Below are 27,954 nucleotides of genomic sequence, written 5' to 3'. Positions count from 1 at the left end.
CTTCATGTAGGTCAGAAATACATGAGCTGAAAGTGGCCTTTATGGTTTAACTCCACTGCTCAAGCTCAAAGCCGGTTGGTTCAGACACCGCCACCTACATTCACGCGCAAAGAGGGATTCAGCAGAACAAGCAGCGAGGGTGAAATCGGTTACTTCTAATTTGCTTGGTCATTCCATCTCAAAAGGATGGCTGCAAATTTCCTGAAGGCATCTATCTTCATTCTTACAAAACAAGGTTTGTGTTTCACATGTGCATCGTTGAATGCCCGGTCGCAGCTCGTGGGTGACCCTGAGGCCCTCTACAATCCTTCAGAGGTCCTTAGCGATAACATTTGTGAAATCTTGATTTTATTGCAAGGGCTGGTGAATGCTCTACATCACGTGCCTCAATTGGGAAGCTCCGTCTAGTTTCTATTTTTGCCCTGGTCTTCCAGTGGGAAAAGGTAAATTTCTGTGTTTTGGACCCGAACAAGCCTCTGCAAAGAGCCCTTCGAGAGCCGCACTGACCTGGAGGGTGGACCGCAGGAATCTGGGCTGGCATCGCTAGCCACATGACCACCTCCTCAATCACCCGCTGCTGCTTCCTAGCTGTATATATTAGTCATGATTGCGTTGTTCCTATATTGGCTTCCATCGATCACATCTCCACCCAAGTCTGGCCATCATACACCCACTGCTCATGCCTTTTCCATCCTTGAAGAGTTACCAGACCGGGCAGTGCCCAGTTGAGCCGCACTTCTGGAGGACCAACAGTTTGCGACAGCAGCACAATGCAACACTTTGCATGTCTCCTTGATCCAGAGAAATGGCCTCTTACCAGGAAAACAAACCCAGCAAAGTCATGGCTCCAGTTGAGGTGGTTTATGGATAAGGTGCTGCCCTCTAAACAGGACACACCACCGAGTCTGGAGCATGAAGTTTACTAGGCCCCGAGCCCCAAACACCACTGAATATTCACCCTAATAATGCCACCGAGCCTCGCTTGCGGCAGACTCGTACATATCAGTAAAGGCAACGCACTGCACGGGCACCAACACAAAATGAAATAAACAACCAGTTCAATTTAAGGACAGTCAGAAGAAAAGCAGCCATCAGGCACTCAAATCCAAGCCTATGAGGGAGCAAGTCTGAGGGCTTCGGAAAGGAGACTCCGCATGAAGTATCATGCTAGAAGAGCGATGTGGGGTGAATGCAGGGGAGGGAGTCGGTTACAGGAGTCATCCTGCTTGATCTCTGGCACTCAGTGCTGCTGCTACCCCTGCAAGGACACTTAGGAGTAGATGGATACAGGTGCATCATAGGAGACACAGACACCCGCCCTCTTGCTGGGGAGATGTCTGCAGAAGTCAGCCCTAGCGGCAAAGGAACGAGTTAGTGGTCAGTAGTTTGATGGATACAAACCTGGCGTTTTGGGCCCAATGGATCCCAAACCGACTCCAACGCAGTCTGCAAATCCAGAAACAAGTCAGAAATGAGAGCGCTCTAAAATGTATTTTAATCGTTATTCGGTTTGTTCTTCTGGTAGCAGGAGAGAGTGAGCATCTGGCGCATAAAGGGCTTGGTATGAAAATTAGTTTCTCTATCTACAACTCGCCAGAGCAGTCTTTGTCCAGGAGAGTTCATTGTCCAATCAAGTGGTCACAAAAAATATATATTATTAGAGGTAGAGGGTAGCGTTGTAGGAGTGTTTCCAGGAGCAGAGAGAGGCATCGTCCGGACCTGCCACACCTCTGGGGATAGGACTTAACGCTTGTGGATTGTGGGGGTGATCATTTTGGGAAAGGCATAGTACTCGCACTCCTTGGGAGGTAGAAGATCCATCAATTTAGTGCTGATATCCTCCGCCTTGAAGCCTGCCTCCAGCAGCTGTGGGACCTGCGTCTCCTGAGAAGAGGAAGGGACAGGTGTCAGACTTCATGTAGTTGACAAGCATAGAAGCCTCACGTAAGAGTGCAAGGCCTTCCTTCTCCACCCAGCTCCCTCAACAAACCTGAAACATCTTCTCGATGTCGGTGTATTTTGTTTTTAGCAGCTCCCCCCACGAGGTCAGGTTGCAGTAGGTGAGGACTCCGCCAGGTTTTAACAGTCGATGAGCATGTCCCTGAGGAGAGGGAAAAAAAAAAATCAATCAGACGGCTAGCAAGGAGAGAAGACCCAGGAGCTTGTTTTATAGGCAAAGGGGAACCATGAGGGAGGTGGGTCAGACACAGGGAGATTTTGCCTGAAACTAGTTTGAAGCATAAATGTGGCTTTCTATAGTAACCCTGCACCTAATTCGCAGGAATAGAAGTTAAAACATAACAACAAAAAAACACTATTTCTCAGTTAAATAATTTTAATAAAATCACAAGCCAGGTACAATGGTGGCGAAATAGTTAAGTGTGCCAAATAGAAGCGTGAAAGGGTTAAACATTTCAGGGTCAGGAGCCTGCCATGCCAGATATTGGAGCCATGAAGGCCTTCAGAATCTTGCCAGTTATGTTTGACTTTCCAGTGGGTGCTGCAGACATGGCATGGAAAGTATGAGTTCACAAGGGTGGGATGGTGGTGGGGAGGGAGTGCTTCAGTAACAAGTGGGTGCAGCAGAGTGGTGCAGAGGCCAGCATGGGTGGGTGGTGTTTTCCCAAGTTTGGGGTTAAGAGCAGAAAACTGCAGGGGTCGGCAGTGTATTTGTGAGTGAGCAGCGGAGGGTTACATGGGTGGGTAGTGGTTACAAGTGTGGGGTTAAGAGCAGATGATTGCAGGGGCAGGTAGTGTATTTGTGAATGAGGGGCAGGGAGCAGAGTGTTCCAGAGGGAGGCACGGATGAGTAATGTTTTCATAAGTGTAGAGTGGGGAGCAGAGAATTGCCCTTGGAGTGGTTCAGGCTGCCTTGTGGTGTAGACAGCACTGAAGTGTGGGACGACAAATGTGCTGACAAGGATACAAAGATCAGAAGGTACACAAGATAAAACACCAACCTTGATGAAGTTGAACTGGTGAGTGTGCCAGGTCTCTGCGGACAGCGGGTACGTGTCGTACAGGATGCCTGTGAAGAAAAACACATCAGAGCATTTCCTCAGTGGCCACCAAGAAGTACATGCTTGCGATCTGAGGGACAGACAACGTTCCCTTAATCTTGCATTTGTGGCTGTCATCAGATCATGTAGACAAAACTAAGTAGCCAGTCTGTGTTTCCAGATCAGTTTTCTGGTGATCCTATTGGTTAAACTGGACCGACCCAAGATTACAACTTCTGGAATGCAGCGAGGAGGACTGCGGCCTCTCCTCAACGCTACCAGTGCCAGACTCCTGGCTGCCCATCAGTTACTACAGATTAACATGAGCCGTCTTATTACTGTGGGCCAAAAGCTACAGAGGTGTTTGTGCAACAACGCCCAGGTGTCACCAAACCTTCTGGTCACCTCTCTAGTAGAGGTTCAGAATGAACAAACCCGCCTTCCCACTGGCACCAAAGACCAGCAAGAGCCCTGAAATGAGATTAACAAACCAGGCAACTGGCTGCTTCCCCTTCCCACCCTTTGAAGCAAAGTCTTCCATGCAAAGGACTGAGTTCCCAGGCAAAGCACGATACCAGTACACAGCTGAAAGGCAACTTGTAGAGACAGGATACTTTCTTGGTAAATTTGTGCGCAAGACTTTCCTGGTAAGTTCGTGCAAGAGGGACAGGGCTCTGTTGAATCCTGTGGGCTCAAGATAAATAGTTCCGCTACTCAGGAGAGTATTACCACATCATCCCCTTCAGCATGGGTGCAGGCAGGTTAGGCAGCATAGAGCATGGCTCAGACTCCACAACTTACCATCAAAGTGTCCATCAGGCAGCGTAGGAACAACGTCCTCCCACAGGCCCTTCAAGGGGACGATCTGTGGAGAGAGACAAGTCAGTGTTCACGGGTGTTAGAGTACTATGGGATGGACAGCTGAGAGGAACACCAGAAAAGGAAGGAGGTATGAAGCAAATAAGCCTTCCTCACCACTCCTGAGAAAAAAAAGGGAGTAAAATCTAAAAGTTTCGAGCCCCTTTACACGATCTATTTAGAAATGCAGCCAAAGAGGTCTGCAGCCCTCCTACAGACTACCCTCTTACAAACGACTCCACCGCTGTTCGGTTCACAATTCCTTTAGTTCATACACAAATCCTATCCCAGTTAACTGGTTACTAACGCTGCCAGCGGAGGCTCCCAAATCCTCAAACTAACGTCTTTGGAGCAACCTGTGGCTGCCAGTGTAGGAGACAGAGCGTTAACCCCAAGCTGTCCCTGGTTCTTATTCAAACAATAGGTCTTGTTGATACCAAAAAAGAAAGGACTGGTGTCAAGGTAAAGGTACGGACCCATGCTGGCCATCGGGGGCAGTTCCTTTTAGGATCACACGCCTTCACCCACCAATGCTGGCATGATTCTTCATCGGGCTGTGCTCCTCGTTGGGCCGGCGTTGCAATACCCAACGGGCCCTCTCGTTGGGGGCTCTTTGCCGGAGATCTTTTTCTATCATATCTCTTTGTGTAATCCAAATGTGCAGACTTGTGCATTCAAGATTTTGTGTAAATTGGTATCAAATTACTGCTAAAATGGACTAGAGTTGCCCTATGCGTAAAGTTGGTTTAGGGATCAAGGAAACCGATTTTTCCTGAGATATGCACATTGTGTTTTTAATCTTTGACAGAGACAAGAATAAAATGAACGTCTAGACGATCCCTAGTCCGTTTGAGTATCTATTGGTGGGTGAGGGCTTGTGCTTTAAAAAATAAAACAAATAAATCCAAAAAAAACACACAGCTGATGACCAGGTCCAGTACCTTAACACTGGCTGGTCTCTCGAGATTCCTTTGGAAAAGCGCAATTATTTAGTTTTACGTAGAGAAGACACATGCTGGACCAATTTCCCCCTCTGCCCCTCCCGGGTTTTGTAGATGTTCTGGATGCTGCATTAATGCAACCCTCATCCCTCCTGATCAAAGGCCTGATCTTCCATCCCTCAAACAAAAACCAACAACAAGAGAAAAACAATTGGGCACAAACTAGTGCAGGAAGCTCCTAAGCGCCAGAGTTGCCCAGGCTGAGGGCAAAGCCAGCTGCAGCTTGTGGTGCAAGTCACCGCACCTATCAAGGTGCGCTCTTCCATGCGTATAGCCAGACAGACCAACTGTGATAACTCCTGGCTCAGGACCTCAAGGTAAGCAGCCGGTTGGTGAAGATTTAGGGTACACCGTTCCGCCAAGACCTTAGTGAAGGCACCTGCCCAGGAGGCTCCATTACAACCTCTGCAAGATTCATTTACCACATGCCTGGGTAAGTGCCCCCCAAGGTACTCGGGGCAGTTCCATGTACACCACACACCACACAACTCCTGGAGAATCATCACTTCTGTCTAGCTAGGACACAACTGGCAAGCCCGCTGCTCACTATGCACTCTGATCGATCAAAGGAAAGGTCAATGCGGTGGGAAAAGTTTCCAACAGAAAACCATATGAAGCTTCACAGATTAAATAATATAAGTAGGTGGGCAGTACCTTGTGGGTCTGTTTCTTGGCCCACTCCTCGAGCCGCTGGAAGACCCCATCGTTGCACTCGATGATCCAGTGCTCCTCGATTGGAAACTCCTCCACTTTGGTGGCAGCAATGGCCATGCCAAAACCGATCTCCAGCACGCGGCCGCCTGCAAGAGAAGAAACAGCATTACCATTAAAGATGGAGGCGGGGTCTGGCAGCACGAGATATACTTGGCCCACAGTCCATCGCAGGGGTCTCCCACTATTAAAAAAAAAAACAACAGCGATTTATAAGCTGTGAAAGTCACCCCGAGCTACCAATAATGCTTGTGGTACATTATTAGTTAGATCATTATGGCTCAAAGACTTAGAAAATAACTTACAAGAGTTATAGCTCACTGTCCACTGTAGGTAATGCCAGGCATCCCTGGGGCTGGCTGAATCTGAAGGTTTATAAGAAGAATGCTGGGGCCACAAACTATAAGCTTCGGAGATGTGTTAACAGATCCACATGGAGAACATGGCTGAACGACCAGCAGTCCTAGATAGCCAGCCTCTCGGGCCCTAGAAGTGAGGGGGGCCCCTCTGCTCCTGCCCATGTTCCTCCAGCATGAAAGCAAGTAGGCAAAACTGTGTGAGCGTCACTGTGTGGCCACATTGTTTTGAGGGTTTGGGGTTTATTAGACTAACCAGTAGCATACTAAGGTACCAGGGGCCCCCAATGCCTTCTGTTGAGGGCCCCAAAATACAGTCATCATTAGGGTAACAAGAGCACCCCACACCACTGGTCCCTCTGAAGCTGCTGCACCTGTGACCCATGTCAAACAAGCAGTCACTAGGTCTGTAGTTCTGACTTGCCTGCAAGCTGCTTTTCTACAAGTTTAAAGTTTCTTCCCGGTCATCTGTGCCATTCTAAGTAGACGTGTCGCACCAGGTGTGGAGAGTTTCTTTGAGGCCTGTTTCAGGTCATTGTACGATCCCTGCTCATGCATGTGCTATTCTTTGCAGGGTATGGAAAATGTGCTGCTAGAAGCAGATTTGGATGGGTGTCAAGTCTCCCTGAAGGTTTTGGTTTCGTGGTCTTTCAGCACCACGTAGTGGAGAGCATTTGTGTCTCTCCTTGACATAAACCAAATTTAAAGCACAACACAGGTTCTCTCCACCAGCTCTGCCCTAGGTCCATGTATCTGGCAGCAGCACGGGTTCTGTCCCCCAGTCAGCACGGGTTCTCCCCCAGCTCTGCCCTAGGTCCATGAATCTGGCAGCAGCACGGGTTCTGTCCCCCAGTCAGCACGGGTTCTCTCCCAGCTCTACCAGGTCCATTATTCTGGCAGCAGCACAGTTTCTCCCCCCAGCTCTACTGTGTCTATGAATTTGGCAGCAACATGAGTTCTCCCCAGCTCTGCCGTGTCCGTGGATCTGACAGCAGCACGGGTTCTGTCCCCAGCTCTGCCCTAAGTCCAGGAAGCTGGTAGCAGCACAGGTTCCCCCCAGCTCTGCAGTGGATCTGCCAGCAGCATGGGCTCTCTCCCTAGCTCTGCTGTGTCCATGAATCTGGCAAAAACAGTTGGACAGAATGCAGAACAATGTCATACATTCACCCAGTACAGAGTTCTGGGCCTAAATCCATGGTTTTTTTTTGCACTCCACACCACCCCAGTTCAGACATGGCCATATGCAAATCAGTCTTGACCCTGTGCCTCATGGGAACAGTCCAGCCCGAACTGCCAAGCCATGTCTTCCCTGAACCGGAATCAAGCATCCTAGGACCGGTTTCTGGCTATCACCCGTCTTTAGCCAGGATAGCTTGACTCCAGTGGTGTGGAGAGCATGGGACTCGCGTCTGAGCATACCTGTCCCACTCGGGGTGACAAATGCAAAAACAACAATTGATGGACAGAATGCAGAACAATGTCGTACATTCACCCCAGTACAGCGATCTGGGCCTAAATCCATCGTTTTTTTGCACTCCACACCACCCCTGTTCAGACATGGCCATATGCAAATCAGACTTGACCCTGTGCCTCAAGGGATATGCATATGGCCATGTCTGAACTGGGGTGGCTTGGTGAGTAAAATAATGATGGATTAAACCCAGATCTGTGAATGTTTTGTCAATGTGCAACATTCCGTCCATCTTGTTTGTTGCAGTTCACCCTATGTGGGAAGGGTATGCCCAGACGTGGGTCCCATGCTCACTAGGCCACTGGAGTCAAGCTATCCTGGCTGAAGACTGCCGATAGCCAGAAACCGGTCCTAGGATGCTTGATTCTAGTCCAGGAAAGACATGGCTTGGCAGTTCGGGCTGCATTGCTCCCATGAGGCACAGGGTCAAGACTGATTTGCATATGGCCAATGTCTGAACTGGGGTGGCTTGGTAAGCAAAATAACGATGGATTAAACCCAGATCTGTGACTGGGGGTGAATGTTTTGCCATAGTGCAACATTCCGTCCATCATCTTGTGTGTTTTGCATGAATCTGGCAGCAGCACAGGTTCTCCCCCAGCTCTTGACCCTTGACCTTCCAGGTAGGTCGCGCCCCCCTGCTGCAGCTCCACCAGCGCTTTGTGCCCTTTGCCCATGGCTTGCCCCCCCTGCCCACTGAGCTCTTTCCCGCCGCTGCTGCCCCTGCGGCCCGCCGCCCGCGCCCACTCGCTGACCCCTGCCTCCCAGCTGCTCCTCCCTCCCAGCTCCCCTTAAAATGGCGGCAGCTGCGCCTAAGGCAAGCCTGTCTGCGACCGTCCGCGCCAGCCATTAAGACCGCCTCCGATACGACACATGCACCCTCCATTAAGACCGCCTCCGATACGACACATGCACCCTCATCGCTCTCAACCCAGGACAAACCCCCGCCTGCTGCAGAGCCACCCCGAAGCGCTCCCACGGCCCCTTGTCCTGCCAGAACTGCTGCTTCTCCTGCATCGAAGACGCAGAGACACCCGCAACGACAAAACACAACCAGCTCCGATGCATCCTGATCAACACCCGCTCCGCACGCAAACATGCTGTAGAGCTCTGGGACCTACTCGATATCGCATCTCCAGACGTCACCTTCCTGACCGAGACCTGGATAAACAAAGCCTCCTCCCTAGACATCGCCATAGCCATCCCCGACGGATATAAGATCGCCTGCAGAGACCGCACCAACAGAGTTAGAGAAGGAATCGCCATCGTCCACAGGAAAACCATCAGGGTCTCAACAAAACACCGACGACACTCAGTGAAGTAGTGTGGCTCACTGGTTAGAGGCGGCAGACCCGAGAGCAGAGGACGGCCCGGGACCAGGGTTCGATTCCCGGCGCGGCAGGTTTCTGGACCAGGGTCAGCGAACTCGATAATTCTCTCGCCTCGGTGCCCACTCTGATCAGCGATCACACTCGGCAGCTCTGGGCATTAGCTTGCCTCATCTTCACTAACGGCCCCACCAGACCACCGGGGATGCCTGGTCTCACCCTGGAGATACCCATTAAGGGACCATCTCTCAGGGAAGCCAGGAAGGGTTTCGCAGCGGTCGAAGCGCCTTGGGACCCTACGGGTAAGTAGTGCGCTATATAAATGCCAATACATTTACACATTTACACCGCCGAAGACATGCACTTCCAGATCCACACGGACCCCAAGACCACACTAAGAGGCACCCTCATCTACAGACCCCCCGGACCCCGACCGCAATTCTGCGATGCCATCGCCTACTTCAGCACGCACGGACCTTCACCAACTACATCCTCCTCGGAGACCTGAACTTCCACCTGGAGAACAACAAAGACAGCAACTCTGCCACCCTGATAGACAGTCTCGCCAACCTCGGACTGGAACAGCTCGTCACATCGCCAACCCACATCGCCGGACACACGCTCGACTCCATCTTCTCCTCTAGCCCACACGTTTCCTTCAGCCACATCTCCGAACCCACCTGGACCGACCACCACTGCATCCACTTCACCTTCCGGAAACCTGTCGCACCTCACCGCACCCTACAGATCCCCCGTCGCTGCTGGGGCAAAATCACTGAAGTAGAACTACAGACAAACCTCGCACTCAACCCACCGACCAACCGCTCCAACCCAGACGAGGGTGCATGCACCCTCAGACGATGGATGGACGACTGCTCCAACACCTTAGCCCCGCTGAAAAAAACAACCCTCAAAGTCACCAACAAGAGAGCCAACTGGTTCACCCCGGAACTCCTAGCGTCAAAGCGCACCTGTCGGAAGTTGGAGAACATACGTCTCAGCAAGAAGTCGCCGCACAGCCCACAAAGACGCCATCCACAACCACCACCACCTTATCAGGACCGCCAAGAGAACCTCCTTCAAAGACCGCCTCAACAACAACGCACACAACAATAAGGAGCTCTTCAAGGTCGTGAAGGAACTCTCCAACCCCAGCTCCAACACCATCAACATCCCACCGTCGCAAGCCCTGTGCGATTTCCTCGCCTCCTTCGACCGCAAGATCGCCGACATCCACAATATCTTCAACCCCCGGATGTCCCTAACAAGACCCAACACGCCGGAACAACCTCACCCCACAGACAACGACTCCCCGACAACCTGGGCCAACGTGAGCATCGAAGACACAATCAAGACCATGGGCACAATCCACTCCGGCTCGCCGTCTGACCCTTTCCCACACCACATCTTCAACAAAGCCGGCAGCTCCATCGCACCCCACCTACGACACATCATCAACCTCTCCTTCGAGACCGCGATCTTCCCTGAAAGCTGGAAACACGCCGAGATCAACACTACTGAAGAAACCCAAGGCGGACCAGAGTGAACTGAAACACATCCGGACCATCTCCCTGCTTCCGTTCCCAGCTAAGATAATCGAGAAGATAGTCAACATCCAACTTACCCGCTACCTCGAAGACAACAGCATTCTGGACCCCTCCGAGTCAGGTTTCTGCAGCAACCACAGCACAGAGACCGCCCTCATCGCCGCCACAGACGACATCAGGAAGCTACTGGACACCGGCGAGATGGCAGCCCTCATCCTCCTGGACCTCTCCACCACCTTCGATACTGTGCCATTGCACATGACTCCATGACGCTGGGATCCGGGACAAGGCCCTGGACTGGACCTCCTCCTTCCTCTCCGGCAGAACCCAGAGCGTCCGCCTCCCCCAGTTCCAATCCGAAGCCTCCGAGATAATCTGCGGCATCCCACAGGGATCCTCCCTCAGCCAGACGCTGTTCAACGTCTACATGGCGCATCTCGCACACATCGCCCGACATCACGACCTCAACATAATCTCCTACGCCGATGACACACAACTGATCCTCTCCCTCACCAAGGACCCCCTCACTGCCAAATCCAACCTACACCAGGGAATAAAGACTGGATGGAGGATAGTCACCTTAAACTGAACACAGACAGAGACAGAGATCCTCATCCTCGGGCCCAACCCCTCAGCGTGGGAGTCATCCTCTACTCGAAACTCACCAGGACCAAACAAGTCAGCGCTGTCTCCTCCACATGCTTCAACACCCTCCGGATGCTTCGCAAAAATCTACAGATGGACCCCAACAGACACAAGGAAAACAGTCACCCAGGCCCTAGTCAGCAGCAGACTACTACGGAAACGCCCTCTACGCCGGAGCTCCGACCAAGCTCATCAACAGACTGCAAAGAATCCAGAATGCCTCACGTCACGTCCCACGCCGCGACCACATCACCCCCCACCTGAGGAAGAGGAACCTGCACTGGCTCCCTGTTGACAGAAGAATCTCCTTCAAGCTCCTGATCCATGCACACAAGGCACTCCACAAGACCTGCCCAGCCTATCTCAACAGTCTACTCTCCTATGTACCCAACAGGAATCTCCACTCCACAGACCTCGCCCTGGCTACCATCCCACGCATCCGCAGAACCACAGCCGGAGGCAAATCCTTCTCCCACCGCGCCACCAAGACCTGGAACACCCTCCCCCTCATCCTACGACAAACCGAAGACCTTCTAACCTTCAGGAGACAACTCAAGACCTGCATGTTCGACCAGTAGCAACAGCACCTCCTTCCTCCGCACCCCTCAGCGCCTTGAAACCCTTGCGGGTATGTAGTGCGCTTTACAAATTATATGATTGATTGATTGAGCTCTGCTGTGTCCATGGATATAACAGCAGCAAAGGTTCTCTCCCATCTCTGCCCTAGGCCCTTGCATCTGGCAGCAGCACGGGTTCTCCCTCCAGCTCTGCCCTAGGTCCATGAATCTGGCAGCAGCACGGGTTCTGTCCCCCAGTCAGCACAGGTTCTCCCCCAGCTCTGCCCTAGGTCCATGAATCTGGCAGCTGCACGGGTTCTGTCCCCCAGTCAGCACAGGTTCTCCCCCAGCTCTGCCCTAGGTCCATGAATCTGGCAGCAGCACGGGTTCTGTCCCCCAGTCAGCACAGGTTCTCCCCCAGCTCTGCCCTAGGTCCATGAATCTGGCAGCTGCACGGGTTCTGTCCCCCAGTCAGCACAGGTTCTCCCCCCAGCTCTGCCCTAGGTCCTTGCATCTGGCAGCTGCACGGGTTCTCCCCCAGCTCTGCCCTAGGTCCTTGCATCTGGCAGCTGCACGGGTTCACCCTCCAGCTCTGCCCTAGGTCCTTGCATCTGGCAGCTGCACGGGTTCTCCCCCAGCTCTGCCCTAGGTCCTTGCATCTGGCAGCTGCACGGGTTCTCCCTCCAGCTCTGCCCTAGGTCCTTGCATCTGGCAGCTGCACGGGTTCTCCCCCAGCTCTGCCCTAGGTCCTTGCTTCTGGCAGCTGCACGGGTTCTCCCCCAGCTCTGCCCTAGGTCCTTGCATCTGGCAGCTGCACGGGTTCTCCCCCAGCTCTGCCCTAGGTACTTGCATCTGGCAGCTGCACGGGTTCTCCCTCCAGCTCTGCCCTAGGTCCTTGCATCTGGCAGCTGCACGGGTTCTCCCCCAGCTCTGCCCTAGGTCCTTGCTTCTGGCAGCTGCACGGGTTCTCCCCCGGCTCTGCCCTAGGTCCTTGCATCTGGCAGCTGCACGGGTTCTCCCCCAGCTCTGCCCTAGGTCCTTGCATCTGGCAGCTGCACGGGTTCTCCCCCAGCTCTGCCCTAGGTCCTTGCATCTGGCAGCTGCACGGGTTCTCCCCCAGCTCTGCCCTAGGTCCTTGCTTCTGGCAGCTGCACGGGTTCTGTCCCCCAGTCAGCACGGGTTCTCCCCCAGCTCTGCCCTAGGTTCATGAATCTGGCAGCTGCACAGGTTCTCCCCCAGCTCTGCCCTAGGTCTTTGCATCTGGCAGCTGCACGGGTTCTCCCCCAGCTCTGCCCTAGGTCCTTGCATCTGGCAGCTGCACGGGTTCTCCCCCAGCTCTGCCCTAGGTCCTTGCATCTGGCAGCTGCACGGGTTCTCCCTCCAGCTCTACCCTAGGTCCTTGCATCTGGCAGTAGCACGGGTTCTCCCCCAGCTCTGCCCTAGGTCCTTGCTTCTGGCAGCTGCACGGGTTCTGTCCCCCAGTCAGCACGGGTTCTCCCCCAGCTCTGCCCTAGGTTCATGAATCTGGCAGCTGCACGGGTTCTCCCCCAGCTCTGCCCTAGGTCTTTGCATCTGGCAGCTGCACGGGTTCTCCCCCAGCTCTGCCCTAGGTCCTTGCATCTGGCAGCTGCACAGGTCCTGTCCCCCAGCTCTGCCCTAGGTCCATGGAGGGTGGCAGCCTCTACATGATCTTTGTGGACCTAAAAGCAGCCTTTGATTTAGTTTCCAGAGAAAAACTTTGGGCTATCCTATCTGATTTGAGGGCGCCCGATGCTGAAAAGATTGCATGTGAACAACTATGATCAAATCAGATATGGGAAGAATGGAGACCTTACTGACCGTATACCCATAGCAAGAGGTGCGAGACAGCGGTGTGCTAGCCCCTACCCTCTTCTGCATTTTTAATGAAGGCTTAATAGGCGCTTTGGCAGCGGGAGGGGATCTAGACGCTCCTAAGTTAGCGGGGCACTAGGTATCTGCCTTGATGTTTGCAGACGACGTTCTCCTGCTATCAAAATCACCAATGGGTATTCAAAGGGTCTTGGATATCTTCCATCTATTTTGCATGAAGAGGGGCCTGGAAATTAGCATCCAGAAAACAAAAAATATGGTGTTTAATGCAGGGCATTCGAAAAGACCTAATCCACAACTAGCAGGGGAATTTTTAGAGAGAGTCTCACAATGTGAATATTTGGGATCATCACTTAATGAGAAAATGGACTGGGGAGACCAAATTAAGGAGGCCTCTCTAAAGCGGACGCAAACACCAGGGGGTCTTGCTAAACAGCAGAGGAAGTGTGCACACAAGAAGCTGGGGCCGGTGTTTGAAATGTACAAGGTGCAAGCCAGAGGGGCGACACTGTATAGAGAGGAGCTGTGGGGCCACAGGTGGTTCGAACAACTTGCTAGGATTGAACATTCTTTTCTTAGACAGTTGATGGGACTTTACAGTAGAACCCCTCTAACCCCGCTCCAGTGGATTTGGTTGTTAGCCCAATGTCTTTGGAGGTCACGCTTAGACCTCTTCTCTAATGGCATCGCCTATGGAGCACTCCAGAATTACCATTGTACAGGAAGTTATTAAGAGAGGTGGTAATCCTCAGGGGAGCTAGCAAAATACCTTGGCTCCCCTTTATCAAGAATTCCTTCTTATCCATTGGAAAGGGTGATCTATGGGTTAGCCCGGAAGAGAGCTCCTTGGCCACACCAAGAAAAGTCTTGATAAAAAACTTTAAAGACCATCACCTCCATGTATTGTTGAGAGGCCCCAGGACAGGCACACTTCCATCATCCATCTTAGAAATCAAACTGCAATACATCTTAGAATCTAGCATAGAAGATACACAGCGGTACAAAAGGGGGTGGTGATGGACGGAGCATCTGAACCAATCAAACACTCACCCCCAGTCAACAGATCTGGGTTTAATCCATCCCCATTCTTTAGCCCACTCTGCCACCCCAGTTCAGACATGGCCTTATGCAAATCAGTCTGACCCTGTGCCTCATGGGAACAGTCCAGCCCGAACTGCCAAGCCATGCCTTCCCTGGACAGGAAACAAGCTTCCGAAGACCGGTTTCTGGCATTCCAGCCGTCTTCAGCCCGGCTTGCTTGAATCCAGAGGCAAAGTGGGGCACAAGGTCAGACTTATTTGCATATGGCCATGTCTGGACTGGGGTGGCTGAGTGAACTAAAGAATGGTGATGGATTAAACCAGATCAGTTGACTGGGGTAGAGCGTTTGATTTGCTCAAACATTCCGTCCATCATCCCCTTTTGTATAGATGATACACGGCCTTCCCTTGCTAAGAAACTATATGCAATTGAGGTATGGTGTACTTCCTGTATGTCTTGTTACTTATAAATGGGGAGGGAGTTCTACGAAAGACTGCCCGTCATGCAAAAACTGTATGGAGACTGATTTGCAAGTGCTGTTTATCTGCCCCACCTACAGGGCAATAAGAGCTCGTCGGCTACGACAGCTTTGTAGGAATCTTGGAACCCCTCAATGCCTACAGGCTTATGGGATCCTCAAATATGACACTGGCATGCCAATCGTTTACTCAGTTTCCCCCTACCTGTTTTCAATGTGGTGTGCTCGCGGTGCGGTTCTAAAGAAAGCCCAAGTCTAAACTACCCACTCCATGCGCCCAGTACTACTTGGGACTCTGTATTCCTCTTTCATTTTAATATACATTAATTTTGTACGGTATGCTTGAGATACTTGGCGCCTATCAGCTCCTTTAATCTTTTTTTAACAATATCTATGTTTCCATATCTTTATGTATATATAAGAACTTTTTATAATGATCAGTTGTACTGAATGTTAAAAGTTTTATCTGTGCTTTTAGGGACTTGCGAGGCCAAAATAAAGTCTCTCTCTAGGTCCATGAATGTGGCAGCAGCAGGGGTTCTCCCCTAGGTCTGCCCAAGCACCATTGGAACCCATCAGTCGTATTCCCAAAGGGCCATGCATGCCCTTGGTGCTCTTTAGGGTGGGCCTGGAGGGTGCAGGCGTGTGCTCCCAGGACATGGATGCTCCTGTGTGGGTCTGGGCCCACCAGGGCACTTTGTGTCTCACCCAGTCCGGCCGAGGCTGGGGCTGAGCCGAGCCTCAGGGACCGCTGGCCTTGGTTAGGGCTGAGCCACGCCTCAGGGACCGCTGGCCACGGTTGGGGCTGAGCCGAGCCTCGTGGACCGCTGGCCACGGTTGGGGCTGAGCCGAGCCTCAGGGACCGCTGGCCACGGTTGGGGCTGAGCCGAGCCTCAGGGACTGCTGGCCTTGGTTAGGGCTGACCACGCCTCAGGGACCGCTGGCCACGGTTGGGGCTGAGCCGAGCCTCGTGGACCGCTGGCCACGGTTGGGGCTGAGCCACGCCTCGTGGACCGCTGGCCACGGTTGGGGCTGAGCCACGCCTCGTGGACCGCTGGCCACGGTTGGGGCTGAGCCACGCCTCGTGGACCGCTGGCCACGGTTGGGGCTGAGCCACGCCTCGTGGAGCGCTGGCCACGGTTGGGGCTGAGCCACGCCTCGTGGAGCGCTGGCCACGGTTGGGGCTGAGCCACGCCTCGTGGAGCGCTGGCCACGGTTGGCTGAGTCGCCCCCTTGCCCCAGTACAATGACTTCATGTTTTCACCCAAAGCAGAGCACGGCGTGCACAAACTAAAGTCCACTGCCTCCTTCCCACATGGCTGCCTCCGGCAGTTGCATGGTCAGTCCTGGGTGCCAGCCGAGTCCAGCCTCCTGCAAGCCATAAAACAAGCAAATATTCTCCAGTTGTTGACCTTTACGTGCTTGAGGGTCAGGGTGTGAAAGGCGAGGCCTGGTCTGTGGCCAGAGTGTGGCAGGAGGGCTCGTCGCCACTGTAGACGGCGTCAGCGCCTTCTGGAGTCTCCTCCACGAGGCTGCAGCCGAGAGCCAGGCAGGGGGAGGGGTAGATCTGAAGGGTGAACTCTGGGAGATCTGTCTGTTGGATAGGGGAATGAATGCCCTGTGTACAGGAGTGCCTTATAGTTCATATTTAGCTATTTTACTGGGGGCTCCTGTGGCAAATGCCCCACTATCTTTGTAAGTGGGTGGGGTCTCCTCGGACCCATGGCAGGCCCGCAGGCTCGGCAGCTGCCCCAGAGCTATTCCAGGCCGGGCACAGCTGCGGGGGGCTCCTCGGCGCTCCCACCTGCTGCCTTCAGGCAGCCCCCTCCCCCTTCCCCCCGCAGCCCCCACCTCCAAAGCTGGAGCCTCCTCCTCAGGACTAGTCCCTGCCCCAGACACCCCATGCCGACACCCCCACTCCACGCACAGAGCCCCTCTTTAGAGATGATACCCCCCAAACATAGCCCTTCTCTTTAGAGCAGCCACCTGCACCTGCCCCTCCCCCGCACCCGGCCGAGAGACCTTGCACCCCCCTTTCCAAGCCCAGAGCCCCCCAGGAGGCTGGGACGGGCTTGGGGTCACTGGTCCTCGTCAAGTTACATTAGGAAGCAGGGATTATGGCTTCAGTTATGGGGCAGCCCCCTCCAGGCGCCGCTACCAAGAGGCCACGTGTTTCCCCCGGGGCCTGATTGAAGAGCTGAGGAGAGACCCAGAGGGGTCCCCCCCCCCCCGCCCCAACTGACCAGCCCCTCCACACCACAGACCCACCCTGCGGACAGACGGTCCCTGCTAAAACCGCTCTAGCCTTCACCACACCCCCACAACCCCAGCCTCTCACCACTCCCCCCCCCCCCCACAACCCCAGCCTCTCACCACCCCCCCCCACAACCCCAGCCTCTCACCACTCCCCCCAACCTCTCACCACTCACCACTCCCCCCCCAACCTCTCACCACTCCCCCCCCCAACCTCTCACCACTCCCCCCCCAACCTCTCACCACTCCCCCCCCAACCTCTCACCACTCCCCCCCCAACTTCTCACCACTCCCCCCCAACTTCTCACCACTCCCCCCCCCAACTTCTCACCACTCCCCCCCCAACTTCTCACCACTCCCCCCCCCAACTTCTCACCACTCCCCCCCAACTTCTCACCACTCCCCCCCACTTCTCACCACTCCCCCCAACTTCTCACCTCTCACCACTTCCCCAACCTCTCACCACTCCCCCAACCTCTCACCACTCCCCCAACCTCTCACCACTCCCCCAACCTCTCACCACTCCCCCAACCTCTCACCACTCCCCCAACCTCTCACCACTCCCCCAACCTCTCACCACTCCCCCAACCTCTCACCACTCCCCCAACCTCTCACCACTCCCCCAACCTCTCACCACTCCCCCAACCTCTCACCACTCCCCCAACCTCTCACCACTCCCCCAACCTCTCACCACTCCCCCAACCTCTCACCACTCCCCCAACCTCTCACCACTCCCCCAACCCACAGTCCACTCACAGAGCAACAACAACCAAAGGCCACTCACAAGAAACCTGCAGTCAAAGGTGACGCACAGCCCGTTCACTGGGCAACAACAGCTACAGGTGACCCACAACCCACTCACAGGGCAACAACAACCACAGGTGACCCACAGTCCACTCGCAGGGCAACAGCAGCCACGGGCCACCCAGGGCAACAGCCACAGGCCACCCACAGGGCAACAACAGCCCACAGGGCAACAACAGCCCACAGGGCAACAACAGCCCACAGGTGACCCACAGACCACCCACAGGGCAACAACAGACACAGGAGACCCACAGCCCACTCACAGGGCAACAACAGACACAGGCCACTCACAGGGCAACAACAGACACAGGAGACCCCCAGTCCACTCACAGAGCAACAACAACAACCACAGGAGACCCCCAGTCCACTCACAGGGCAACAACAACAACCACAGGAGACCCCCAGTCCACTCACAGGGCAACAACAACAACCACAGGAGACCCCCAGTCCACTCACAGGGCAACAACAACAACCACAGGAGACCCCCAGTCCACTCACAGGGCAACAACAGCCACCACAGGAGACCCCCAGTCCACTCACAGGGCAACAACAGCCACCACAGGAGACCCCCAGTCCACTCACAGGGCAACAACAGCCACAGGTGACCCACCGACCACTCACAGGGCAACAACAGCCACAGGTGACCCACCGACCACTCACAGGGCAACAACAGCCACAGGTGACCCACAGACCACTCACAGGGCAACAACAGCCACAGGAGACCCACAGCCCACTCACAGGGCAACAACAGACACAGGAGGCCCCCAGTCCACTCACAGAGCAACAACAACCACAGGAGACCCACAGGGCAACAACAACCACAGGAGACCCACAGGGCAACAACAACCACAGGAGACCCACAGGGCAACAACAACCACAGGAGACCCACAGAGCAACAACAACCACAGGAGACCCACAGAGCAACAACAACCACAGGAGACCCACAGAGCAACAACAACCACAGGAGACCCACAGAGCAACAACAACCACAGGAGACCCTCAGTCCACTCACAGGGCAACAACAACCACAGGTGACCCACCGTCCACTCACAGGGCAACAACAGCCTCAGGAGACCCACAGTCCACTCACAGGGAAACAGCCACAGGGCAACAACTGCCACAGGTGAACCACAGCCTATTCACTCTGTCCAGGGTGGGGGGCTCGCTGCATGTAGACCCCCTCTGTGTATGGCTGTCTCTCTCGGTCCATGGATTGGGGTCTCTATGCATGTGGAGCCTACTGTGTAGGGTGGTCTCTTTCTGTCCAGGGGTGGGGTCTCTCTGAATGTAGACACCCCCCCCCCCCCCCCCTGTGTAGGGTGGTCTCTTTCAGTCCATGGGGTGGGGGCTCGGCACGTGCAGGGTCTTACCTCGGCTGGCCGCGGCCCCCGCCAGGCTGTGCATGTAGGGGGTCTCCCACCTCTCCATCACGGGCTTGCCCAGGATGCGCAGGTGCTCGTCCGTCTGGTCATAGCCGGCGTCCGCCTCCCTCCAGCTGCCCTTACAGTCCTCCCCCGAGGAGAAGATGGGGGCCGGGGCGGCGTCAGGCGCGCTCATGGTGGAGCTGAGAGAGGCAGAGAGGGCGCCTGGGGCGAGAGCGGCGCTTTATAGAGGAGGAAGGGGGGGTCATGGAGAGCCGGAGGAGGAGGGCCAGGGGTGGAGAGCAGGGCTTGGGAAGTAAGAGAGGGGGAGTGAAGGAAGAGGTAGGGGTGGGGAGCTGGGCTGGATAAGAGAGGGGGAGTGACAAAAGATGCAGGGGGTGGAGAGAGGAAAGTGTCCTGGAGGGCAGGGATGCAGAGCCGGACTTGATAAGAGAGGGGGAGTGCAGAGTGGAGAGGGGGGGGAGGGGGTGGGGGTCACGAGGAGCATGAGGAGGAGGGCCAGGGGTGGAGAGCAGGCCTTGATAAGGGGGTGGAGAGGGCCGCTGTGAGGGAGGGGACCATGGGCCAGGGGGATGGGCTTATTTATTTATTTATTTATTTATTAATGCGTTTTTATATAGCGCGGACTTTACCCGAAGGTGTCAGAGCGCTTCACAATAGGAACAGGACTGATACATAAGGAGAACATTACAAGTGAACAAATTACAAAAGCAAACATTAAGTTACATGAGGCAAACATGACAATTGTGAGCAAACAAAATACAAGAGGTAGCAAACGGTGCATTACAGGAGGAAAAAGTGACGTGTACAGGTTACAAAAGCGTACAAAGTACAAGTAGAGGTATAATACTGCAGTAAATGTAAAAGAAAGGCTGAAAGGGGGGTGGGGGTGGAGGCGTGGGAAAGGGCCAGTGCCAGAAGAGCTGGAGGGCGTGGGAGTTGTAGAAGGAAGAATTGGAAACCTTGCACCAGGCTCAGCTGCCCAGTCCACCTTGTGGAACACAGGGGCTCACACAACACGCCTTCACAAAGCCACTGAGTCTGCATTATACCATAACACAACATTGTGTGTTCGAGAGTGAGGATATGGCGTGTGTCAAGTACCGTTGCAAATGTCTGAGTGACGAGAACACTGACACATGTTGGTAGTCTCAGCCGAGGGGGCAAGGATTGAATGGTCATGAAGTCTCACTGTCACAATGTACACTGAGGGTGGTGGCCAGAGGGCCTCTTGTTTGGTGTGCAGGGGCCAGGCTGGCAGCAGTTTCAGCATCGTCCTGCCTTATCCCAAGACTCTCAGTTGGATACAAATGTGCTCTGCCCATCAGTGCTTTAACCATCTCTGTGCTCTGCCCATCAGTGCTTTAACCATCTCTGTGCTCTGCCCATCACTGCTTTAACCATCTCTGTGCTCTGCCCATCACCGCGGTAACCACCTCTGAGCTCTGCCCATCACTGCGGTAACCAACTCTGTGCTGTGCGCATCACTGTGGTAAGCACCTCTGTGCTCTGCTCATCTTTGCGGTAACCACCTATGTGCTCTGCCCATCACTGCGGTAACCACCTCTGAGCTCTGCCCATCACTGCGGTAACCACCTCTGAGCTCTGCCCATCACTGAGGTAACCACCTCTGTGCTCTGCTCATCTCTGCGGTAACCACCTATGTGCTCTGCCCATCACTGCGGTAAGCACCTCTGTGCACAGCTTGAGGTCCTCTTGGCCCCTCCAGAAGAAAATGAGCCAAGCTTTCACATGGGTTTTATCTGCCATCCATGCGCTAACCCCATATGACAAGAATTAAATGCAATTAACCTTTGATGTAAAACAGGAGAGAAAAAAAATACCTTTCTATTGGCCAAATAGCACAATGAACAGCTACAAATCCTGGGATCAGTCACTGCTTCTCCACTTGCCTAAATTGTGTGATCCTGAGCAAATATTTAGTTTTTACTATATCTCCTTCTCTTTCATTTTTACATATGAGCTCACCTTGAAATGTATAAATTTATGGTGTGGGCTATACAAAAACATATTTTCCTTTTGATTTAATAGATTATAACTTCGATGCAAGTTTAATAATAAAACCATGGTACGTATACGTATTCAGCAACTCGCTGCTTGTTGGAATAAGGGAAGAGTTACTATCCAAACTACAGGTGGTGCAGAATACTGCAGCCCGCTTGGCCCTCAATAAGCCGATATGCACCCTCTCCGCCCCGCCCTCCTGAGCCAACTTCATTGGCTTCCGGTTAAGAAACGGGCCATTTTCAAGATGCTCTGCTTGGTCTTTAGGTCGCAACAGGTGAAAGGCCCTGCCTATCTCATAAAGAAACTCACCTGGTATCAACCAGTACGACAGCTAAGATCCAGTAACAAGTAATTTCTTGCGTACACAAAGAATAAACAAGGTGAAAATGGGGGGCCGAGCCTTCTCCCACCTGGCTCCTAGTTACTGGAAAAATCTACCAGAGAAGATTGGGTCCAGTACTGAGCAATCTAGTTTTAAGAAATTAAAGCCTTGTTTTTTTAGGTGGTTCCTGCTTATGAGTACCCATTTCTCGAAGCGCCGAGAGATCTCCTTGGGGATGATTCGTTGCGCTCTATAAATGAGTAAAATTTGTAAAATGAAAAATTAGTATAATGTCCACATGACAGATGATTTGCCTCTTAGTTCACTGATGGCATTGTAGTCTGGGCTTGAGGCAATTGTGTGCGTGTGTGTGGGAGGGGGGTGCAGGATGTTTCTATTTTAATATTTAATTAGTAAGTGCATTTCACCAAAGTGACACCATCTGATGTGCTGAGGTGAAGCTCATCCGCATATTAAAGATATTCCCCTTTTCGAATTTTGAAGAACCATTATTCTATTGTACATGAGGCTTCTTGCATCATTTACAAGCCGCACATTTCCATGGCTCAGGCCATGCACGGGAAGCCTGTCTGACCTTCTGCTCGCCAGAATAGTCAATCACTGGATTGCCCAGGAGAGAGAGGGCTGCTGCTAGCCCAGTCCGCATGAACCTCGCAGGCCACTGTGGGGGCGTGAGCCAATCTGCATTATATTGCACTCTAAAAGCCCTCGCCTGGCACTCACTTGCACGGAACACTAAGGCCTTTACCCTTCCTTTTCTCTTAGCTGCACCCCCAGGAGTCATGCCAAGTGCTGATCATTCTCGTTATAATCTCCAATTCGCGTGGGGATGCGGCTACAGCACTAATCGGCGTTAGTCCCAGGCGTGATGCGTGGCATTTGGTCGAGCAACATGGCAACATGTGAGTGGGTCTTGAAAGGTCGAAAGCACAGTCCCCGCGTATGTGTCCTCAACAGAACTGTACCTTTCCTAGCTAGGTAACTCTAACTTTCCTGGTTAGCTAGGACATTTTATATGACTTTGCATTTTGGGACTTGTAGTTCCAGCATAAGCAGTGGTACCCTGGAGTGAATGAACTACTGAGCCTGGGGCAGGGGCGCCTGGGAGCTCGGCGCTCATTGGTTGTCAGACCAGCACTTCCTGCCTCCTGTCAGTTTAGTCCTTCTTCCATCTCCATGATGGGATGCGCTCTCGTCCTTTCACCATGTCCATGGCTGTCAGTCTGCGCCCGCCTCCGTGTCTTTGACCTGTCATTCCTGTCCTCTCTCCATGTGCACGAGCTGTCAGGCTAGTCCTTCGTCCATGTCCCCGTCTCTCCCGGCTCGTGCCGCGCCGCCCGCATTGTGACTGGGCTGTCCGCGCGGCTCCCATGGATACAGCGGCGGCTCGGGCCGCCTCCCCAGCGCGTGCGCGCTGACGTGTCGGCGCGAGCGCTCCAGCCCCCCCCCCCCCCAACCCCTCCTCCCCCTCAGGAAACCCCGTACCGCGCCGGCGCCGCTACCGTTGAGGCCGTTGCGCGGCAGTGAGGAGGCGGCGGCGCTGACCTTCTGCGGAGAGGGGAGCCCCGGGGCCGGGGGCGCCCGAACCACCGCCGCAGCCATGAACAGCGTCAGCGGCGCCGACGAGATCGGGTGAGAGACCGCGGGGGCAGGGAGCGGGCTGACTGACTGAGAGAGAGACGCACTCACCCGCGGGAGAGACCTGCGGAGAGACGTCAGAGAGCGTGAGAGGGACCCCCGAGGGAAGGCTGACAGCTGTGAGAGACACTAACATGAGAGAGAGAGAGAGAGAGAGAGAGAGAGAGACACCCGAGGGGAGGGAGAGACCCCAGGGCAGGCTGACAGCTGTGAGAGACACTAACACGAGAGAGAGAGAGAGAGACACCCGAGGGGAGGGAGACTGCCCTGAGGGAGAGACCCCAGGGCAGGCTGACAGCTGTGAGAGGGAAGAACAAGGAAGGTCCCTGAACTATTAAGCATGTAGGAAAACCAAATATAGTACTCATATACCTCAAAATGCCAGATTTTAACTTAAAATATGTACCATAGACAAAAACAAAAATAAGAACCTTAGATAGTGTGTTTGTAGTCAAAAAATATACAATTTATTACAATTTAAATGGGTTAAAAACATTTTGTACAATAATAGTGCCCATGGACTACCATGGTATTAAAAACATTAAAACATCACAATTCGGTTAAAAACAATAAATGCCAGGGTTCACAGTTTTGCTGTTGTTGTCGACGCAGCGTTTCGGTGAATCAGTGATAACACCTTCTTCAGGACAAACAATTCTACAAAAAAACATTTACAATTAGAGAACGTCCCTTTGTGCATAAAGAATTTTTGGCATCCTATTCTTTCATTAAAAAAAACCAAAGTTGAACTTTTTTTTCCTTTTTTTAGTCAGGGCACAGTTCCTATAACACACTTACAAGATGAGGGTACAGTTTCATTATACATGATCTGGTTCTATAGGGTACATTTAAAAAGCATTTTGAGCTATATCGCTATATCCCTGGGTCCTATGGCTTGGTAACATAAAATCACCTAGCGGGTAGCTTCCAAGGGGAAGTTTTTGTGAAGCATACCTGTGAGTGATTTCTGCAGATCCCTCTGTTATTCAATTTAGAGGAATAGTTTCATTCGAAATTCTTTGAGTGGTGCTTCTGGTGTCTTACATCCAGTTAGCAATACCTTCAGAGAAAGACATTCATGTTCCCGTTACTATTAGTCCTTCTCTTATAATTTTACTTAAGTTTTTGGTCTCAGGCGGTAAACTCATGTTTTACGCATTTTTTACCTTCTCCTATTTGGAGCTCTGTGTTGTAGAGGGTACCGGAGGGGGGCCACCGTATTGTATCTTCAGGCAACTGTTAAAGAGAAGACCGATGGTGTCGTCTGAGTTCTCTATTTTTGTACAGTTTATTTTACTTGATCATACTGTTCAGAAGGTCCCTCCCTGGTCTGTTGCTTTTTATGCTACTCACCTATATTTAGGGTTTCTTTATTATCCTTCTTTTTGAATATAAAGAACTCGCCACTGGATGCCTTCAATTATCCGCAGCGTGGAGTACTGTCGATCACGGTTGTTCCTAAATCCAACCTGTGTGGGATATATAATATTTGCCACAGTGGGTATTCGAATAATTTTTCAGCGAATATTGTAGCGTTTTGGTGTCTAATTACGTGTTGTCGTATTAAATAGGTGATAGAAGATCAAACTTGCACTTATATCTTTTGTTTTCTTTATAAATCATGTTCACCCCGTTATGTTTAAAATACATAAGCATCCCTTTATTCGGGTGTTGTACGGTTTAGGAAAGGTCTACCAGTATATTATAATGCTACTTTCCTGCTTTGTATATTGTTGGAATTATTTCTAGAGAGCGTGGAGAGTCAGGGATAGGAATAGCCTATTATCACCGGTTTGTTTTGCCGCTGTTTGTTAGGACAGAAGTCGGCTGCTATGCCGATTGGCCTAGGTTCTGCCATAGAACTACAATTGTAGTTCTATGGCAGAACCTAGGCCAATCGGCTGTCGACGAGGGGCTCCTACGTCACTCAATTAACGTTTTCCCGGGAAAATCTGTCCTTTTAAGAACCCGACGAACACCGTTGTTTATTCTTTGGCTGATCGTCCGAGCGAGCGGATGCGGAAAGGACCGAGAGGGGAGCAGGGAGGCCGGTTACAAATCATAAGGTAAGCACTAGCGGGCAACTTCGCTAAACCGACTCAACCAGGGAGATGCCTAACCTCGGGCATAGCAGCCGACTTCTGTCCTAACAAACAGCGGCAAAACAAACCGGTGATAATAGGCTATTCCTATCCCTGACTCTCCACGCTCTCTAGAAATAATTCCAACAATATACAAAGCAGGAAAGTAGCATTATAATATACTAGTAGACCTTTCCTAAACCGTACAACACCCTGCAGAAATCACTCACAGGTATGCTTCACAAAAACTTCCCCTTGGAAGCTACCCGCTAGGTGATTTTATGTTACCAAGCCATAGGACCCAGGGATATAGCGATATAGCTCAAAATGCTTTTTAAATGTACCCTATAGAACCAGATCATGTATAATGAAACTGTACCCTCATCTTGTAAGTGTGTTATAGGAACTGTGCCCTGACTAAAAAAAGGAAAAAAAAAGTTCAACTTTGGTTTTTTTTAATGAAAGAATAGGATGCCAAAAATTCTTTATGCACAAAGGGACGTTCTCTAATTGTAAATGTTTTTTTGTAGAATTGTTTGTCCTGAAGAAGGTGTTATCACTGATTCACCGAAACGCTGCGTCGACAACAACAGCAAAACTGTGAACCCTGGCATTTATTGTTTTTAACCGAATTGTGATGTTTTAATGTTTTTAATACCATGGTAGTCCATGGGCACTATTATTGTACAAAATGTTTTTAACCCATTTAAATTGTAATAAATTGTATATTTTTTGACTACAAACACACTATCTAAGGTTCTTATTTTTGTTTTTGTCTATGGTACATATTTTAAGTTAAAATCTGGCATTTTGAGGTATATGAGTACTATATTTGGTTTTCCTACATGCTTAATAGTTCAGGGACCTTCCTTGTTCTTCCCACTTACTCTCCTTGTCCCTCCCACTTACTCTCCTTGTCCCTTATTATAGAGTAAAGGAGACCTCCCTTCCCTTTTTTATTTTTGACAGCTGTGAGAGACACTAACACGAGAGAGAGAGAGAGAGAGAGAGAGACACCCGAGGGGAGGGAGACTGCCCTGAGGGAGAGACCCGAGGGGAGGCTGACAGCTGTGAGAGACACTAACACGAGAGAGAGAGAGAGAGAGAGAGAGACACCCGAGGGGAGGGAGACTGCCCTGAGGGAGAGACCCCAGGGCAGGCTGACAGCTGTGAGAGACACTAACATGAGGGAGAGAGAGAGAGACACCCGAGGGGAGGGAGACTGCCCTGAGGGAGAGACCCGAGGCTGACCGCTGTGAGAGACAGTAACATGAGGGAGGGAGAGAGAGACACCCGAGGGGAGGGAGACTGCCCTGAGGGAGGAAACCTCGAGGGGAGGCTGACAGCTGTGAGAGACCCGGGAGAGACTGTCCTGAGGGGGAGACGTCTCACTCCTACAGAGAGACACATGAAGGGTACGACGGGAGGGAGGGAGATCGTTGTGAGAGACTCGGGAGAGACTGCCCCGAGGGAGAGACACCTCAGCCCTACAGAGACACATGAGGGGTTTGACCAGAGGGAGAGAGACAGCTTTGAGGACACAGGAGAGACAGCTCAACCCTATAGAGAGACACTTTAAGGGTCCGACCGGAGGGAGGGAGACGGTTATGAGAGACACAAGAGAGTACCCTGAAGGAGAGACAGCAGTGGGAGACTGCCCTGGTGGAGGAGACATCTCAGCCCTTCAGAGGCTTAGATGTCCCCTCAGCTGTCCTGAGGGAGAGGCACCAGATATCTGCAGAGCGAGACCTGAAGGGTTCGACTGGAGCAGGGAGACGTGGACACCAGAGATCGAGACCCCACCCCTGTGGGAGAGTCAGACTTCTGCTGTACGGGGGACAGCATGTATCGACATTCATCTGAGAGAGATGGGGATGGACATGCAGCAGAAAAACTCACACAAGGTGGCACACATGTCTGAGGTTACACACCTTCAAGGGGAGACATAGACTCCTGTGACCTAGAGACACACCCCTGTAAGAAACAAACCTGTATGAAAGCATCACACCAGTGAGGGAGGGGGAGATTCTTCTATAAGAAGGGGCAGACACACCTGACAGGCCCCTGCCAGAAAGTGTGTATGTCTTTCAGATAGACCCCATAAGAGTGACACCTGAGGCGGTTGGGGGAGGAGGCTTGCACCGGTGAGGAGAGTGTCTTAAGTGGAAGAGACATCTGAGTTAGGAGACTGATATGAGGGTGACACTCGAGGGACACACACACATGAGCACACACCTGTTGGAGTTAAACTTCCATTCAACAGCCCCCTGAGAGAGAGTTTATCAGCCTGACTGGTCAAATGTCGGAGACACAGCAGGTCATGTGTGTGTGTGTGTGTGAGACACACTCACTGGCCCTCTGAAGGAGAAGGCCATGGCACAGATTGACAGCTCCCATCTGCCAGGTAGAAGGCTGCTCATCTGCAGGAGATGCTCTCTACTTACCTGTTGGATATTTGGGACTAGACTTGTGTGATATTATTCCTGCATGTGATTACGTGCTCTGTTTTGGGTTGTGCACTTGTGTGTGCAATGAGAGGTTATTGTGACTGAAGAGATAATCTTGGCTTTTGTGTCCTTGAA

At 52.4% G+C, this 27,954-nt stretch overlaps 2 protein-coding genes across 12 annotated transcripts in view; one reads left to right on the top strand and one right to left on the bottom strand.

Annotated features, from left to right (window-relative positions):
- Nucleotides 1-1,472: 1,472 nt before the first annotated feature.
- GAMT (guanidinoacetate N-methyltransferase) lies at nt 1,473-19,588 on the bottom strand. Its single transcript, XM_086946668.1, has 6 exons — nt 19,271-19,588; nt 5,513-5,658; nt 3,801-3,864; nt 2,961-3,028; nt 1,991-2,101; nt 1,473-1,884 (listed from the first exon to the last, which is right to left on the bottom strand). The coding sequence occupies exons 1-6, from the start codon at nt 19,455-19,457 to the stop codon at nt 1,744-1,746; spliced, it is 717 nt and encodes a 238-aa protein (XP_086802794.1). The 5' UTR covers nt 19,458-19,588; the 3' UTR covers nt 1,473-1,743.
- A 3,241-nt stretch (nt 19,589-22,829) lies between these two features.
- DAZAP1 (DAZ associated protein 1) overlaps nt 22,830-27,954 on the top strand; it is a 700,578-nt gene continuing 695,453 nt past the window's right edge. For 4 of the 11 annotated variants that reach the window (XM_086946666.1, XM_086946663.1, XM_086946664.1 and 1 more), the window contains exon 1: nt 22,830-23,285. In XM_086946666.1, coding sequence (XP_086802792.1) covers nt 23,254-23,285 — 32 coding nt within the window. In that variant the 5' untranslated portion in view covers nt 22,830-23,253. The remainder of the gene's footprint in view (nt 23,286-27,954) is intronic. The other 7 variants (XM_086946665.1, XM_086946657.1, XM_086946662.1 and 4 more) reach the window with 4 other exon arrangements.

This window comes from Lissotriton vulgaris, chromosome 12 (assembly GCF_964263255.1).
Source record: "Lissotriton vulgaris chromosome 12, aLisVul1.2, whole genome shotgun sequence".
NCBI classification, from domain to species: Eukaryota; Metazoa; Chordata; class Amphibia; order Caudata; family Salamandridae; genus Lissotriton; species Lissotriton vulgaris.
This window is presented reverse-complemented; position numbering and strand designations above follow the sequence as displayed.

Coding starts and splice junctions, on each gene's coding strand:
- GAMT (XM_086946668.1), bottom strand. CDS start 19,457: ATGAGCGCGCCTGACGCCGCCCCGGCCCCCATCTTCTCCTCGGGGGAG. Junction 3,865..5,512: donor CCAAGAAACAGACCCACAAG/GTACTGCCCACC, acceptor CTCTCTCCACAG/ATCGTCCCCTTGAAGGGCCT. Junction 2,102..2,960: donor ACCAGTTCAACTTCATCAAG/GTTGGTGTTTTA, acceptor CCCTCTCCTCAG/GGACATGCTCATCGACTGTT.